Source organism: Lepisma saccharinum, chromosome 9 (assembly GCF_977018435.1).
Source record: "Lepisma saccharinum chromosome 9, izLepSacc3.1, whole genome shotgun sequence".
Classification (NCBI taxonomy): Eukaryota; Metazoa; Arthropoda; class Insecta; order Zygentoma; family Lepismatidae; genus Lepisma; species Lepisma saccharinum.
Genome location: NC_139237.1, coordinates 31,575,964 through 31,593,154, shown reverse-complemented (window position 1 = coordinate 31,593,154; position 17,191 = coordinate 31,575,964). Strand labels below are relative to the sequence as shown.

Below are 17,191 nucleotides of genomic sequence, written 5' to 3'. Positions count from 1 at the left end.
TGCGTATCTTCTTTGCTTCTAGGAACAAGTCATCGAACATTTTTGTACTGGGAAAGTTTTCAGAAAACTTGATTTTTATGAGGCAAGGGCCATTCCAATCATGAAATTTGTTTTCAAATGAAATAACGTAAGTGCACATACAAAAATTTTGCAAACCTTGTGCATCATAAAAATACCATGTGTCTGAAAAAAATCCATGTGCACTCAGAGATATCCTATGTTTCGGGGGAGAATATGCTTACTCACAAAAATTGAATGTTTCTGAAAAGAAAACCTTTTTTGCTCATACAACTCTCATGTTTCTGAAAAAATTCCATGTTTACTCATACAAATCTTTAAAAAATTCTAGAGGAAATGGCCCTTTAGCATGTAACACATTTCAGATGGTTCCATTAAACAATACTATTTGCATTTTTTCAAGGGTCTATTGTACATATTTTCATTTTTGAGATATTTTTCTTCTGGTATAAAAAATTGGGGCTAAATACTTTGTATTTGTATATTGTTGCACTCATTTGAAAAGAAATGTGCTTTGCACTTGCTCTTTGATGATAAAAATTCCATTCAACTGTTTATTTACAAAAATATCTAATAGTGGTTAGCAGAAAATGAAATTGATATTTTATGATGCTCCATTACTATGCAAATCCCATTCAAAATTAGCAAGAGGATTTCATGAATATATACTTCTTGTCAGAATGTAATGGTTGTTTACAATAGAAAATATTTGCCTATGTAGTGACAATTTTGGCTTCTACTAATTTCTTACCCTATTATTAGCAGAATTCAACAACTAATATACAAAGTGATATGTATGCATACAAAATATAATGTACTGCTTCCCTTTTGTAGGCTTTATGATTTGGATAAAAAATTCAGAGTTCATCAGCCAAATAAATCAGACATGTATGAATGTAAATAATAAATACATAATAATGTAATCAACATGAAGGAGTTATATATTAGCCTTACCTCCTTTTCAGTAACCACACAGGAATTTCCTGTTACTCAGATAAAATTTCTGTCAAGTTCTTTCATAGTGAAGCTGAAGGATAGTATAAATTGGGGACAAATGGGGTGCACAAGGAATGAAGAAAAAGCCAAGGAGAAGATCCAAGATGTCTGTGGACTCTTAGGTTAAATTTAAAATTCAGCACCTTCTATAAAGAAAATTTAATATCTCTGAAACTACTAATTCTAGCATTTTGTTCAGAACAGATATAAGCACATGATACTGGAGAACGATTTTATTCTCTCAGCTGTACGAGCAGGAACAACATTTTATAAAACTTTTTTTTGTACAAAAATTGAAATTTGGCCATACCCCAAAGAGGCACTGCTGGGACGGGGAGGGTTGAAACTGTTATCACTGTGATTCAAAATTTATGCAAAGAATTGCATGCTTATTGTTTATATCTATGGTCAAAAAATAATTTCAAATGTGAAGCACACCTCGTGTATCCAAAAAAACAGAGAAAAAAAAGGCATTCATTGGAATGGAAGTACGAGGGTCACTATTTATATTTTGAGCCTTGGCAACACTGATTGAAGTTAAGCACGATTTGACGTTTGCATGGAATCGTCTGGCATTATTGACCATAACGTACTTCAAATCTTTTGTCAATAGCTTCATTTGTGTTGTTTATGTTGCCTTGGAGATTGCGCGACAACAATAAAATGGAATTAACTCCTGAACATTTTCGTGCGATCATTTTTTACGATTTTCGACATGGATTATCAAGACAAGAGTGCATCGATCAACTTACTTCCACATTTGGTGATGAAGCCCCATCCTTTGCCACTGTGAAACGCTGGTATAACGAATTTAATCGTGGCTGCCATTCGCTTACCGACGAGATTCGCGAAGGACGTCCAAAAACAGTTGTTGTTCAAGAAAACATTGATGCTGTGCAAAACCTAATACTGCAAGATCATCATGTGACATACTGTGAGATTGAGGCAACCATAGGCATTAGTTCCACCAGCATATATAAAATATTACATGATCATTTAGCTGTGAGAAAGGTATGTTCTTGTTGGATCCCACACAATTTGACAAAAACTCAAAAAGACGCTCGCGTCAATTGGTGCAAACAAATGCTCAATAAATACTATCGTGGTGCTTCAAAAGACGTATATAATATTGTAACAGGTGACGAATCATGGATATATGCATATGAGCCGGAACGTAAACAGCAGTCGACTGTATGGGTGTTTCAAGATGAACCCAATCCAACAAAAGTTGTTCGCGCTCGAAGCACATCGAAACAAATGGTCGCCTGTTTTTTCGGGAAAACTGGTCATGTGGCAACTGTGCCTTTAGAGGAATGTAGAACGGTCAACTCTGAATGGTACACAACAATTTGTTTGCCAGAGGTCTTCGGTCAAATACGGAAAACAAACAAACGCCGTCGGATCATTCTTCATCAAGACAATGCCAGCTGTCACACATCTCGTCTAACAACCGACTTTACGAACAGTCAAAAAATCGAATTGATGGGTCATCTGCCGTACAGTCCTGATTTGGCACCCAATGACTTCTTCTTGTTCCCGAATGTCAAGAATAAATTGCGTGGACAACGATTTTCGTCGGCGGAAGATGCCGTTGATGCGTTCAAAAACCATATTATGGAGGTGTCTCAAGAAGATTGGAAAAACTGCTTTGACAAATGGTTCGAACGAATGCAAAAGTGTATTGACCATAAAGGAGAATACTTCGAAAAACAATAAAGCAGTTTTCAATGCCAAATTCCTGTTTTTTCATTATTAGGCTCAAAATATAAATAGTGACCCTCGTTTCATTGTGACACCTCATTTTGTTCAGTGAAGACCAGGCTACAAGCACATGCTACTAGAGAGCAAATTTTCTCCATCAGGTGGAAGAAGAAGAAGAAAAAAAGGTAAAGTGCTCCCCTGTGCTTAGCATCATGCCATGAAGGCGTACAGGGGGTAAATGCCCCACACTTTCTTGATCCGGTCGTGAGAAATTTGAAATTTAGCCATCTCCCACAGAGCAAGTTCAGTGTGTATGGTGTATACGAGCCACTTCCCTACAAAAAAATAGAAAAAAATGATTTTCAGTGCGAGGCAAAAGATAACAGTTACAGAAAATTACATTTGTTTCTGACCTTAACCTGGCTGGCTTTTGCTTGAGGGCACCATTCTCATCTTCCTAGTATAGGTATGGTATGCCATGTAGCAGGGATCGAGGCAGAGGTCCACGTTACACTAGGCACACCTCACATTTGTTCTCCTCTGCCTCCTTTCTTCATTGCTGCCTCCCTGCAACCTTGATGGGCAGGTGTAATGCTTGTCCTGTTGCCTTCGATGGACCTGGAGCTGACCCAGTTACTGCCGAAATCTCCTATCTTTCCCTGTTCAAAAATGTAGCCTACAAGTTGGGAGTCGGAAGTCCTGGTAGAGCTTATACATGAGGTACAAATCCAGAACAGTCTTGTCTAAGGAGTGGGAAAAAAAAATATATGCATCCATTTTCGTGCCTGTCTCTGCACTGGGTAGGAGCATGTCATATGGTCTGATTTGTTGACCTACCCAATTGATCTGTTATTTATTTCTCATCTCCAGAGTTGTTCAACTAGTTTCATTTGTATCCAGGATAACATAACATATCCCTCCCCCCTCGTTTTTGCACCTCTCAAAAGGAAACCATTGGTACTTATGTGACAGGAGGTTTTACAATGACCTGCTAGAAGCACAAATGCAAGGTTTTACATTCTAGCAATTATAAAAAGTTTAAAATTTCCATAATATTTTTTTATATGGTGGCAATGGCCACTAAAATTAAAACATCTTCGCAGATAAAAGTGAGTACTTGTTTCTCTATATTTATATATTTTTATTTCAAAATATTTCAGTATTTCACAAAATAATTTACTAAAAAATTATGGTAAATATGAAAAGCAATATTAATAAAAAATACAAAATAGAAATTAACAAAAATATTAGTAATTTATTTATTTCACTGTACAAGCATAGGTTGATAAATTCTCAGCCTACCTAGGTTCGAATGCAGCAATATATAAATGTTAGCTACCTCGTGAGGCTGCGGTGGCTCAGTCGGTAATGCGTCTGACTACCATGCTAAACGTTCCGGGTTCGATCCCCGGCCGGTTCAAATCCGGGAACTTTTCTAACGGAAGCAGCCCCGGTGCAAACCCAGCGTCGAATGACATGGGTACCTGGGGGAAACCCTGGGGGGTAAAGGAGGTCAGGGGCGTGATGCTGATCACCCCCCCCCCCGATCAAGAAAGTGTGGGATGTTACTCCCACACCCCCTATACGCCTTCATGGCATGGTGCTAAGCAAAGGGGAACACTTTACCTTTTATTTTTTTTTACACTCGTGAAGCTTAGAATGTGTGAACCTACTATGCAAATTTCTGTTCTGAGGAACGAATTTCAACTTAGTTTTTTTAAGGTCCAAAGTGAGGATGGTTATAAAGGGAACGCATTTCAATGGTGCAGATGACGTCATTTCTCACACACAGGCCTGGTTTGCAGAGCATCATCTGACTTCTATTTGTCTGGTCTGCAGGTTTTGCAGCAGCGATGTGAAAAATGTGTTGCGCTAAAGGGGGATTTTGTTGTATAAAACCACCATGCATAGCTTGATATCTACCTGTTTTCTTGGTGAGGCTGAGAACTTATCAATCTACCCTTGTATTTCTACCCATTAGTTCAATTGCATATTTCAGTTCTTCCAAAAAGAAGTTTTGTTTTCAAGTTCTTGTGACATAGCACCGTGGTTCAGGAAACATGAAAAGTCTACAAATGGTTAGTAGAGGGATGCATACATATTACCAAGCAAATTGTCCATCATCATGTTTATTCTCTTTGTATTACCCAACGAGAGCTTCAAGAATTGTAACTAGACTTTAAACAAGCTGCTAACAACTCTCGCACCAGCATATGTAAAAATCCCAGTTGTATAGGAATGTTTTTCATTTTATTGTTTTCATGTATGTGGTTTCGATGATATGGGTTTAACTATTTTTGTGGTCACAAAAATCAGCTGTTTGCATGTGACGTGGTGCTATTTGTGCAGCTGGACAATACAAAGGACAATCACCATCTAATGTACTCTACAGCATTTGTTTTCAGTGTAGTTCATAACAGGTAGAATTATAAGTATCCTAAAGAACTAGCATGTGTTTTTTATTGTGTTCTCGTGTGTTAACACAATCACAACACCAGTCCTTAAAAACGTGTAGGATTCAAGAGAAAAATCAATTAAAATAATCATGGATAATTTGCTGAGCAATCCTTGTGCATTCCACTGTACTACGATCTGCAGTAACAGTGAAAAACATATAAAATATTATATTTTATATAAATAATATATAATAACCTGTAAAAATTAGGGCTGAGCCGATACAGATTCCGATACCTTAACAGATTCCAACCAATACCGATACTTGTATAATTCCAGTTTAAAAAAAACAAAGGCTAGTTACCGAGTCACAAAACTCATCACACGACATTCTATTAATGTTATCAAATACTCCCAAATTATTCTCATATAACATTATATCACTTAAAATGTCCTGCGACATTTTATGTGAACTTCTTTCTACCCCCAGAGGATGTAAAAGAAGAACGAGTAGTTTTGGAAATCTTGCAGGCATTGTTAAAATGTTGCAGATACACCGAAAATTGATTGACTGATTGATTTGGTATTTTAAGTTCACTTTATGCACAGTAAGGCTAATCGGGGCTAGACCTACAGTATAAAGTGGGATATGAACCACTATGTGCCTCCACCGGGTATCGAACCTGGGACCCCTTGATTACAAGGCAACGACACAACCCGTGCGTCAGAAATACACTGAAAAAATCGGTGGTTTATTATAAGTGTACCTGCTTCATTTCATGATCCCCATAAAAAAAAAATATGTAGTGTATATAGCGTACGGTTTGCTCAAGGAATGCAAAATAAATACAAATGTAAACAACATTCTTATCGTTTGGATTAACCTGGGAGGGAGAAAAACGACGTACAAATACACACATATATTTAATGCTCATTATTCTCTCATTTGCAATGAAAACAACTCACTGCAGTGTCGGCATCGGGCAGCAGTCACACAGAAGGGTAAGAACACAAGAAGAAAATCCACAACCCTCCCTCCCACAGACACATTCATCCCTTTCCCAGGAACTCCGGAATGAGTCTAGCATTATAATAATGCTGGTTTTGAAAACTTCACGTTCTTAACCCATGAGTTTGCGAGCAACAATTGGCAATGAATGGTTTCTATTATTTCCACATAGCGTTAACCACCAGGCAGTTACATGCCTTCATTGTCACGTTTGGGTACAGCTCTTTCACTTTAACGCTGCCTTTGATCTTGTCATCTGCTTCCCAGGAGGTTGCATCATTTTCGGCAATGTACATGGAATTCTTGTGCGGGACCCCAACCTGTCAAGGAAGGGTGAACGAACTTTCGAAATGGACAAATCTTGACAAATGAGTAGTTTCTCTTGGCGGCTATAGCCACTCAAAATCTTTCGTATTGGTCCTAGTAAAAAATAAAATTGTGCAATAAAAACCAATTTAAGGATTTTTGCAATAAAGGTATTTGGTCAAATAGACCCCACGTTATGAATGCTGTAATATTTTCATGGTACCGAAGTAGGGTTTCAAAGTGCACACACAAAATCAATGTATCTCATCTAGAACTCTCCCCAAAATAAACTCATATCTTGCGCATGTGCGAATTACTCGCTTAGTAGAATATTAAGTATTTAAAAAATATTTAAAAATACCAAAATATGTTTACTTAAGGTTTGTGAGTAAGTACAGTATGCCAAACTACATTTTGGGAGTCAACTGCTCCCTTCCTCAGGATATCTCCTTGGCTAGCGAAATTGCTTCATAGCAGTGTCAAATAGAAGTAAAACAAGGAGTAAGGTGATAGGTGTTACTATGGTACAAAAGGAGGGCTAGCGTGTAGTCGCATCTGTGTTTTCTTAAAAAGTTTTTATCCGACTTTTTACGCTTTTGGTAGCTTTACAAAGAAAGGAATGTGGGTATGGGAGTTTTATGAGGACTGGGCAAGTTGTTAGGAAACCTTTTTTACCATAGTAACACCTATCACCTTACTCCTTGTTTTACTTCTATTTGACACGACTATGAAGCAATTTCGCTAGCCAAGCAGTTGACTTCCGAAACATAGTTTGGCATACTGTACAAACTCACAAACCGTAAGTAAACATATTTTGGTATTTTTAAATACTTAATATTCTCCCCAAAATAGGGTGAGAAACAAAATGTTATTTAGTAATTACTAACACTCATGGTTAAACCTATGTTTTCTATGTCCAACATTATCTTAGTCTCAGTAAGTTCCAAAAGTCAAATATGGCATGGTAATACTGTTTGGCACCAAAATGTACTAATTGGAGGTACAGAAACCTACCAGTTTGGCAGTTTTCAGTTTACCAGAAATTTCTTTATTTTGAAGGCAAAGAACACAGATGCAACTTCATTCAATACTAATGTGACAGATTTCCAATGTGAAAGTTTGTACAGTATACATGTAAAGCAAATGTACAAGGAGTAGCAGATAAGTTCGGGAGCGTTATGAGACCACCAAGGGAAGTCTTGAAATTTTCTTTCCTCCTAGTTTGTGTAAGAAAAGCGTGAAAATCTACATGAACAATGGCCTGGTGTGATGATGACAAATACTGAAGGGAATGATCCAAAGAAGTATTGGGGGTATTAACATCAAAATTTTACACTTTGAACATTAGTGGAGGAAAGCTGCGTTGATGATAAGGACACTGCTTCTGACACCTTATATAACTTTATCTTTAGATGTTTTTTAGTTCCTAGTTTCCATGTTCTATGAATGCAAAGAAAAAAAAGGTCACTGAATTAAACAGTCAGGATCTCTTGCGTCCACCCGCTGGCCCCCGTGGTGGAGTGGTATCACATCACGCTATGACGCAGGTTCGAATCCCGGCCTGGGCATGGATGTTTGTGAATGTCCATTCATCAATTCCATCATGTCATCACTCACCCCCATCTTCGCAAAGTAGCCAAAAGTGGCACAAAAAGCGAAGTAAAATAAAGCAAATCCAAATCTTGTGTCTACCTACCTTGTCCAATGACTGAGGCTAGTTTTACATGGGACACTGTTTCTTTCTGTTTTGCATCACTTTCAATCCTTTGTGTTAATCATGAGGCTTAATGTTTTGAAAATTTATAAATGTAGATTAAGAATGAGTAAAAAAGCAGAACCAGAGGCAAAGCCAGGAAGTCAATTTTTTTCCAAAATAGCTCAAAATTTCAGAACGCCATAATTTTCTGTTTTCTTTTCGAAAGTTGTCACAGACATATTATTATTTTTTAGCCAAGAAGTATTAGTCTGATTTCAATGAAACTTTTCATTGTTGTAGGAATATACACTGCTACACACTACATTTTTAAATTCACTTTGGTCTATTATATCAATTTTTTTTATAAAATTGCCTTTCTCTTCTTCCTTTACCACTAATTATTGGGAAGCAGAATACATAAATTTTTCCTTCGCTAAAAGCCCTGTCTTTAAGGAAGAAAACAAAACTAATTTCATCTCTCTACAACCATTAGTTCTCAAGCTTTTTTTATTATTATTATTTGACAGAAAGTTTGAAAAACGATGTGCTTGAAAAGAGCCAGCTTCAACAGGAATATACTCGTGTGACGATCTGTCCACTAAAGGTGAAAGGACATATATGACATATCCATGCCTTAACTAGGGTTGAAACTGGAGACCTCTGGCTTCATAGCACGTATCTTCCTGCACAGCAACTAGAATGGAAATATGATTACAGTGGAACCTCGTTTTGTCAGGGGACCAAGTCAAAAAAACTTAAAATGTGGGAAAATGTTATATGTAGTATATTGAATGTATAATGCTGAAAAATATAAAATTGGGGTTCCACTGTATTCACTATAAAATGTATAAACAGCACATACAATTTAATAATATAGTGAATAATTTTATTTAATGACTAATAAACACATTAGTGAATGAATGATAATGTATTTTAACACAATTTCACGATTAGCCAAAAGTGGCACAAAAGCGAAGTAAAAAAAAAACAATCAAACAACACAAGGTTGTGGCATCATATAATGGAAACATTTGAGAAAAGAATATATATATGTCTATATTTCATACAGAATAGTTTGTACAAGTAACAACTCGTGTAACATCATTTACATAAAACAATACAAAACATCTGAAGACATTCACTTCAACTATCTCACTTCAATGAGGTCTACAGAAATACTTTCTGAACACGCACTGCGTTCTGCTAGATATCACAGGAACCATCATTCCATCCGTCTCTCCACCTGTCATTCACTAAACTGCAATCAAACTCTGGCTTCCCCAGCCTCTTGTTAACCATGTTGTGTAATTTACACATCCACTGGGAAAAGGCATTTTGTGAAGTTGTTTCAGGAGGGGTTGCCTTCAAACTGCAAATAGAGCGTCATAAACAATGTGAATACTTGACAAAGGAGTGACTTGATTGAATTAAAATTGTTGGGTGCGTCAGCACATAAGGCAATTTTGCACCCTTCAATGTACATGGGGAAATATCTCTTTATCTAAAATTCTTGCTTAAAAATTTAAAAACAAGGGGTGTAAAAAGTCCCTTGGGAAAAATGAAAAGTGCAAGGTTGTAAAAGGACCTGTACAAGACAAAACTAAAAGCTTTCTCACAGGCAGTGTAAGAGTCTAGCCATAAAACTGTTGCCATCTCGCAACCGGAATGACAAACAATTGGAAAGATTAAAAGTCTGCGTGAGGAAAGCAAATTCAGCACGTTCAACAAGAATATGCTGAATACATAAAATAACATTACAAACACGACACATTGGAGGGTCCTGCCCTTGCAGCAAGTGACCATGGGTTAGACAGCTGTGTCCATTTCTTCTTAAAACGTGAAATAATTCCAGGTGTTTGAAAATAGACCAAGTCATTTAGATTGCAAATCTGACATGTAAAACTCAAGAAATAAACTAAAAACGTAGATTCATCCAAACCTCGTTAAGAAATGGATTTTGCATTTCCTGTTTTTTCACTTTTCATTCATATTAGACGTGAATCAAATTGAAATGTTCATGGCAAATAGTATTTGACATAAACATTAGCCTTGTCACTGTGAAGGACTTTTAATTCAATGGAAGCGTCACACTGTAAATTGTTCGCGACAACCATTCATAATGCACAGCTCTTCATGGGTGTATCCGATTAAAATAATGTGCAATGGCATGCAAACGTCTCTCCATAGACGTCACTTTGATCTCGATGCATTACCGAAGCGCTAAACAAATTTTAAGGCATTTTTCTAACACCTCGAAAAGGAGCAAATTGGTACAAGAATTCAGTCATAACTTTTTACTGGTTAAAGATACGTCGAAAAAACCTTCACCATTGCATTTCTCGTGAAATTCTAGCCCATTTTGATATGTCGCACGACCCCCTTCCCATTTAAAATTCTGAAGTTGAATTCAAGATGGCAGACATCAAGATGGCTGCCGACCGTGTGGGTGGCGTCAATGTGGTTCCCCCTTGGCCAGATAACGATTGGTCATCGCCAATTTCAAATTCCATGCCGCAGTGGCCTTGTACTGAGGGTGTTAAGTGACTTATTGCGCCAACCTGTATATGTAACCTCCTTGTACTTTAGGCAGTGGATTGTGTGACACTCCTTATCCTCCCCTTCACATTTTAACATATGAGTTGCAGATGATCTTGTGCAAAGTAACACTCTTCGTTTCGTTTGGGTATAGTTTTGTTTGAAAATTATGGGTAAATTACATCATTGAAGAACGCAGTATTTCAAACTGAATATGTAACATAATTCAAGTTTATGAGGGAAGAAGCATGATGTTCAGTGAATAACTTCCTCCACAATTCATTGCGCGAAATCACGCTCCTCCTTCATATTTCAATTCAATTCAATTCAATTCAATGGTCTTTATACTTGGGCGAGGTTCAGCAAATGCTGATCTACCACCTAACCCGACAAAGAAAAATGTAGCAAAGTACCTAGGTACATTATTTTACATGAAGATTATAAGACACTACATAAGTAAAATAACATAAAAGAAACTATAAAGAAAAACTACTACTACACAAAGAAAATCACAAAAAGAAAACAGATGACAACATATATACAGTGCGTGTGTGCTAATAAATGAAAAGATAATAATATATATGTATTAACTTAGTTTCGGTCCAGTTTTTTCAATAATTCACAGGAAACAGTTTTTAATCATATGTGGTCTTACTTTGCTTCTGATCATCAATCAGTGAATCATATGCGGCCCTACGAAAGTGTTTGTAGTTCAGTTGCTTTATTTCGTTCGGGAGTGCATTCAAGATTTTAGGTGCCATGGAACTGAATGAAGATTGCGAAACAGAAGTTCTGCAGCGAGGTATATGGAGATTAGCGGCGCTTCTGGTGGAGTATGAGTGCGGGCAAACAGATCAGATCCTACGTTGAAAACATGCCGGGTACGCAATACGTATGATATTTGACGAAGTGATTGAAGGTATGATTATCATGATCATATGAAGAATGTGTACGTATAAAGTATCGCAAATTTCTCGCTGTAAGAAAGCTTCTCATACGCTTTCCTTAACACATGCAAATATGTTTGCACGACTTCATGCTACACTGCACTGCATGACGACGTCAAGTTGAATGTCATTCATTACCAATATACGAGTATCTTCACATTTCATTGTCTAAAATGTTCTCAAAACTTTCTAATCGCGATTAATGAAACATTACAAAACGTGTATAGGCATACGTGTCGAATTATATCTATATCTATCTATATATTGCAAAGAATGTATAGCCGTTCGTAATTCTCTAGCATTCAGGACGCTTAGCTTCTTGATGATACAGCGCGACTCACTGCGTGACTTCAATTTTATCAGGCGCCAGCCAGCATCATTGAGTATAATCACTATCCAGACTGATGTGTAAATCAATCGGGAAAGGTTAATGACTGTACAGGGTGGCTCAATAAGTCACTTAACACCCTCAGTACAAGGCCACTGCGGCATGGAATTTGAAATTGGCGATGACCAATCGTTATCTGGCCAAGGAGGAACCACATTGACGCCACCCACATGGTCAGCGGCCATCTTGAATTCAACTTCAGAATTTTAAATGGGAAGGGGGTCGTGCGACATATCAAAATGGGCTAGAATTTCACGAGAAATGCAATGGTGAAGGTTTCTTCGACGTATCTTTAACCAGTAAAAAGTTATGACTGAATTCTTGTACCAATTTGCTCCTTGTCGAGGTGTTAGAAAAATGCCTTAAAATTTGTTTAGCGCTTAGGTAATGCATCAAGATCAAAGTGACGTCTATGGAGAGACGTTTGCATGCCATTGCACATTATTTTAATCGGATACATCCATGAAGAGCTGTGCATTATGAATGGTTGTCGCGAACAATTTACAGTGTGACGCTTCCATTGAATTAAAAGTCCTTCACAGTGACAAGGCTAATGTTTATGTTCATAAGGAAGTTTATAAACAGAATATTCGATGATTTTTATCTGGTAACCCATTTTCGACAGATCAAAGCTGAATGGTTAGTGCTGGTAAGTTAATGGTGTGGCGTGCTGTGTGGAACACAAGTGGTTAGTCAATTTTCCATCAACGGAACCTTAAATGCTTAGGGCTACTTGGATTTGTTAAATAAACAGTTTTTTTCATCGTTGCTTATGGAAGAAGGTACTTTTTACAGAGTTTTTTGAATAGGGAAGAACACCAGAACACTTATGAGAATGTTATGAACCAGATTTTGTCCAAAGTTAGTTATCAGATGACAAGGGTCACATATTCTGTTTATGAACTTCCTTATGAACATAAACATTAGCCTTGTCACTGTGAAGGACTTTTAATTCAATGGAAGCGTCACACTGTAAATTGTTCGCGACAACCATTCATAATGCACAGCTCTTCATGGATGTATCCGATTAAAATAATGTGCAATGGCATGCAAACGTCTCTCCATAGACGTCACTTTGATCTCGATGCATTACCGAAGTGCTAAACAAATTTTAAGGCATTTTTCTAACACCTCGAAAAGGAGCAAATTGGTACAAGAATTCAGTCATAACTTTTTACTGGTTAAAGATACGTCGAAAAAACCTTCACCATTGCATTTCTCATGAAATTCTAGCCCATTTTGATATGTCGCACGACCCCCTTCCCATTTAAAATTCTGAAGTTGAATTCAAGATGGCCGCCGACCGTGTGGGTGGCGTCAATGTGTTCCCCCTTGGCCAGATAACGATTGGTCATCACCATTTCCATGTTGCGCGCTGCAGTGGCTTTGTACTGGGGGTGTTAAGTGACTTATTGAGCCACCCTGTACACTACATGATCAAAAGTATCCAGAGACCTACTGAAAACTGACATCAGATGTACCCTATGCCATAAGTTCCAGTTATTGATTGACATTATCACGGAGTGGGTCCACTCTTTCTTTGCTAACTCTGTGGGGGAGACTTTTTCTTTGCTAACTCTGTGGGGGAGACTTTTTTAATCAGGTGTTGGAATGTCTCCGTAGAAATGGCAGCCCATTTTTCCTGAAGAGCTGTGGCCAGACTAGGTCATGATATGGGGCATTGGGACATGGGCTCTGGAGCAAAGTTCGCATTCTAATCCACCCCAAAGGTGTTCAATGGAATTCAAGTCAGGGCTCTGGGCTGGCCAATTCATTCATAATGTCATTGTCTGCAAACCATTTTCTCACAAGCTTTATGACTAAGCTGATATGCTGATACAGGCAATAGTCATCACCGAAATGTTCTATCGTAGAAAAGACTAAACCGGTCAAATGTATCTGTACCTTTCTGCATTTACATTTGTATTCAGTTTTATGAGAGGGCACATTCCATTTCATAAAAATAATTTAAAAAACCCCCTCCTCCAAATGTCAATGTTCGCTCTACACATTTTGGCAGATATCCATCTCCAGGCATTCAGCACACCCAAACCCATCTTTCAGAGTGCCACATGGTAAAGTGTGATTCGTCACTCCATACCACAAGTTTCCAGTCGTCAACAGTCCAGTGGCATCATCCCACTGGGATCACATAGTGACATACATTAATTTTGGACAGTGGCTCTCAAAGAGGGTGTCACAAAACTTTAGACACACAGAAATCAATTTAATGGGAATAAGATGGTACGGTACGCCCTGGGGCAGTAGCCCACACCCCTATGTCACATGAATTTCCCATTATCAATCCCCAACCATCCAAAAGTTCATTTACTATGTGAATCACTCAAACAGGAGTGCACACCAAAAAAAAAGTAAGAACAAAAGTAACAATTGTTTTTATAGATAATATCAGTGTTTTGTGATATGCAATTTTTATATACAGTCAACTCTCGATTCTACGACCCCGGGTATAACGACCCTCTCGAAGTAACGACCCTTTTCCCGGGAACCGTGAAAAATTTAGAAAAATTTGGGAAAAAAAAGTTGAAAAATTGAAGGAAATCGGCCGAAAATGCGTTGTTTTTCCTCCAGTCATTCCCTTTACGAGCGCTCTACCGCTCACAATTAGGTCTGAACTAAAAATAGACACCACCACACCATGCTTGAGTGATATCCAATAGCACTTGACCTCTGCCCTCCCCTCCCTGAAATGCACCAATGTTAACCCGCACCCGACTGCCGGTACTCAACGCGCCAGGCTTGTTTTGCCACGCTTGCTCTTGGATACGCGAGAAGAGAAGATCGAATGTGCTTGGATGTTATTTTAAATCGACTTGACTTGTTTCCTTGTCCTAAGAGCTGCTGAAAACTCGCGGGGGAGGGAGGGAGCAGCCCGAAATAACTGCTGGACTTGCAGTCTTTGCCAATGTGTATGGCAGGTCAAGCTCTTTCATCGATAAATACACCACCTTGAGAGATAAGATCGCAGGAATGTTCGAAAATACAGGTGCGTGGCACCTGCAAGTCTGGCCCATCTGTCCAGCTCTGACCTACAGTTCAGCAGGTTCCCGTGAGTGAGCAACTCTCGGCCTTGTAGCCGACAACTTCCGGTAACCACTTTCATTCAAAACGTGTTCTTTGTTCCCTGCAACACTTCATAAAAAAGCGAAACTGTCAGAGATAATCAAAACCACATAGGTGAACTAAAGATCGTCAACCCGCTTAATGCATTGTCATCCAGGTTTCCAAAAAAATTTACTTCGATCTTACGTGCATCATAACTCCCGTTTCCCACTTCATACGTTTTCCTAATTGTGTCGATGTCGTAATATCTGCCAAAAAAGTGTTCCATTGGCTGACTGACTTCTCCCTCTTTTCCTGTCAGCAAACGTAAGGGGGGGGGGGGGATGCAGATTGTTTCGGCCACGATTTTTTTGCTGCTGCGGGCTGATTACAGGCGACGGTGGAAAAGTCTTCCTTTCCTTTGAAGTCTAAAATGAGGCAACCAGTTCTGGATATATTCTTGAAAACGAACAAAAACCATAGAACAAGTAAAAAAAAAAAGTGACCCTCTACCCTTTCCCCAGCTCATTCTCCGCCACTGGTGTGCATGGCAATGTTGATAATTGCAGAATTCAGTTTTTTTAATTATTATTTTTTTTAATGCTGTTGTCTGCATAGGAAATATTGCCCGTATTATTGTCTGTTGCATGGTAAAATGTAAAGCAAGGGTCATTTCTTTCTTCTTTACACTGCTGTTAAAAGTTCCGTCTTCGACAGTTGCCTTATCTTTAAAATGCTGGGACTTTTCTCTTCCGCCACCTGTTGCTCGAACTTCCAGCTGGTCTCCTTGTTTTTACGATGCAGCTGGCGCCAGTGTTTTGTCTAGCGTCTGCAAAGCTCTTGATTGCCGATAACAGCGATGACTCATCCAGCGCGAACAAGAGTTAAAATAACTTCATGTTCTGCGCCTTCTGATAAGCAAATGTAAATTTAATTTGCATCCGCTTTTCTTCAGAACCATTCATGTGGAGGAAAAAAAAAAGAGTGTTCAATATAGGAATGGTCGCTGAGCGAGAGTAAATAACGATCTACCATTTTGATATGTGAAAATGCGTAGTTTCATAAAGCTTGTTTTAAGTTCATTTTATGCTGATGGGCTAATCAGGACTAAATATACAGTTTAAAGTTAAATTCAATTCCAAACCCGAATGATTATCGACTGCCACGCTGTTTAATGACGTTTAATGACGTGTCATAGAATACGCATTGGGTGAAAACAGAACGCGAGTTGCGAGTTTCCTTTTTCACGCTGGATTACAATGCAAGTCAAGGAAGGAGTTTGGACTGCTCCCTTGAATGGGGAAGGGGGAAGGGTGAATAAAGTTGGTTGAAGCAAAGAAAAGTGACTTTTTTTTTACGATGTATTTTACACATCCGAACCAGAACGAAAATTACAGCCCTGCCTTTATTTTTTTTTGTCTGGTACCTAGAGAGGTTGTGTTGTTTCTCCCGAGAGATCTAATCTTACCAGTTAATCTTGTAACAAACAATGCTCCAGTAGACCCATATAAAATGCAACATTCATTCTGCCCGATTATCTCCCGACTTTTGCTGGCACCAGTCTGACTGGTGTCAAGATTCTTGAGTTTCACTTGCAATAAGCGAGAGATTGTTTTCCTTTCCATTGGTCTCAGTGCAAAGGGGTTTCTCATGAACTAGAATTGTAAGAATTTCCTGGGAAAGCAACGACTGTGCACAATTGAAACACAGTAACATTATTTTAAATTCTCTTTTGTGAAAACGTTTTCATGTTCTATTTTCCTTTTCACAACACGCATCCTGTGCATAACAGGTTGTATAACTACCAGGATAAATGGTGTTACCATCTCCTAGGCATCTTTGTGTCCATTTGAGCTCCCTCTAAGCTGAAAATTGGTGCAAATTCCAATAACGACCCCTTCGAAATAACGACCCTTTTCCCGGAAACTGTGAAAGGTCGTTGAATCGAGAGTTGACTGTACATTTATCCTAAATTAATGCATCAGACAACATTTGCCTATAAAATGTACTGACAACATCGAAATGAAACTTTAACATAAGATTTATACATGTCTTATGTCATTGTTCACAACAACCGGAAGGTTCTGAGTATTACACAAACTCAAAGAGAAAAGAGGTGCTTTTCAAAATTGTTCAAA

At 38.3% G+C, this 17,191-nt stretch overlaps 1 protein-coding gene across 1 annotated transcript in view; it reads right to left on the bottom strand.

Annotated features, from left to right (window-relative positions):
* Nucleotides 1-9,156: 9,156 nt before the first annotated feature.
* Nucleotides 9,157-17,191, bottom strand: part of Alr (Evr1_Alr domain-containing protein Alr) — a 31,783-nt gene continuing 23,748 nt past the window's right edge. Inside the window, exon 4 of the mRNA XM_083128955.1 lies at nt 9,157-9,489. Coding sequence (XP_082985081.1) covers nt 9,324-9,489 — 166 coding nt within the window. The 3' untranslated portion in view covers nt 9,157-9,323. The remainder of the gene's footprint in view (nt 9,490-17,191) is intronic.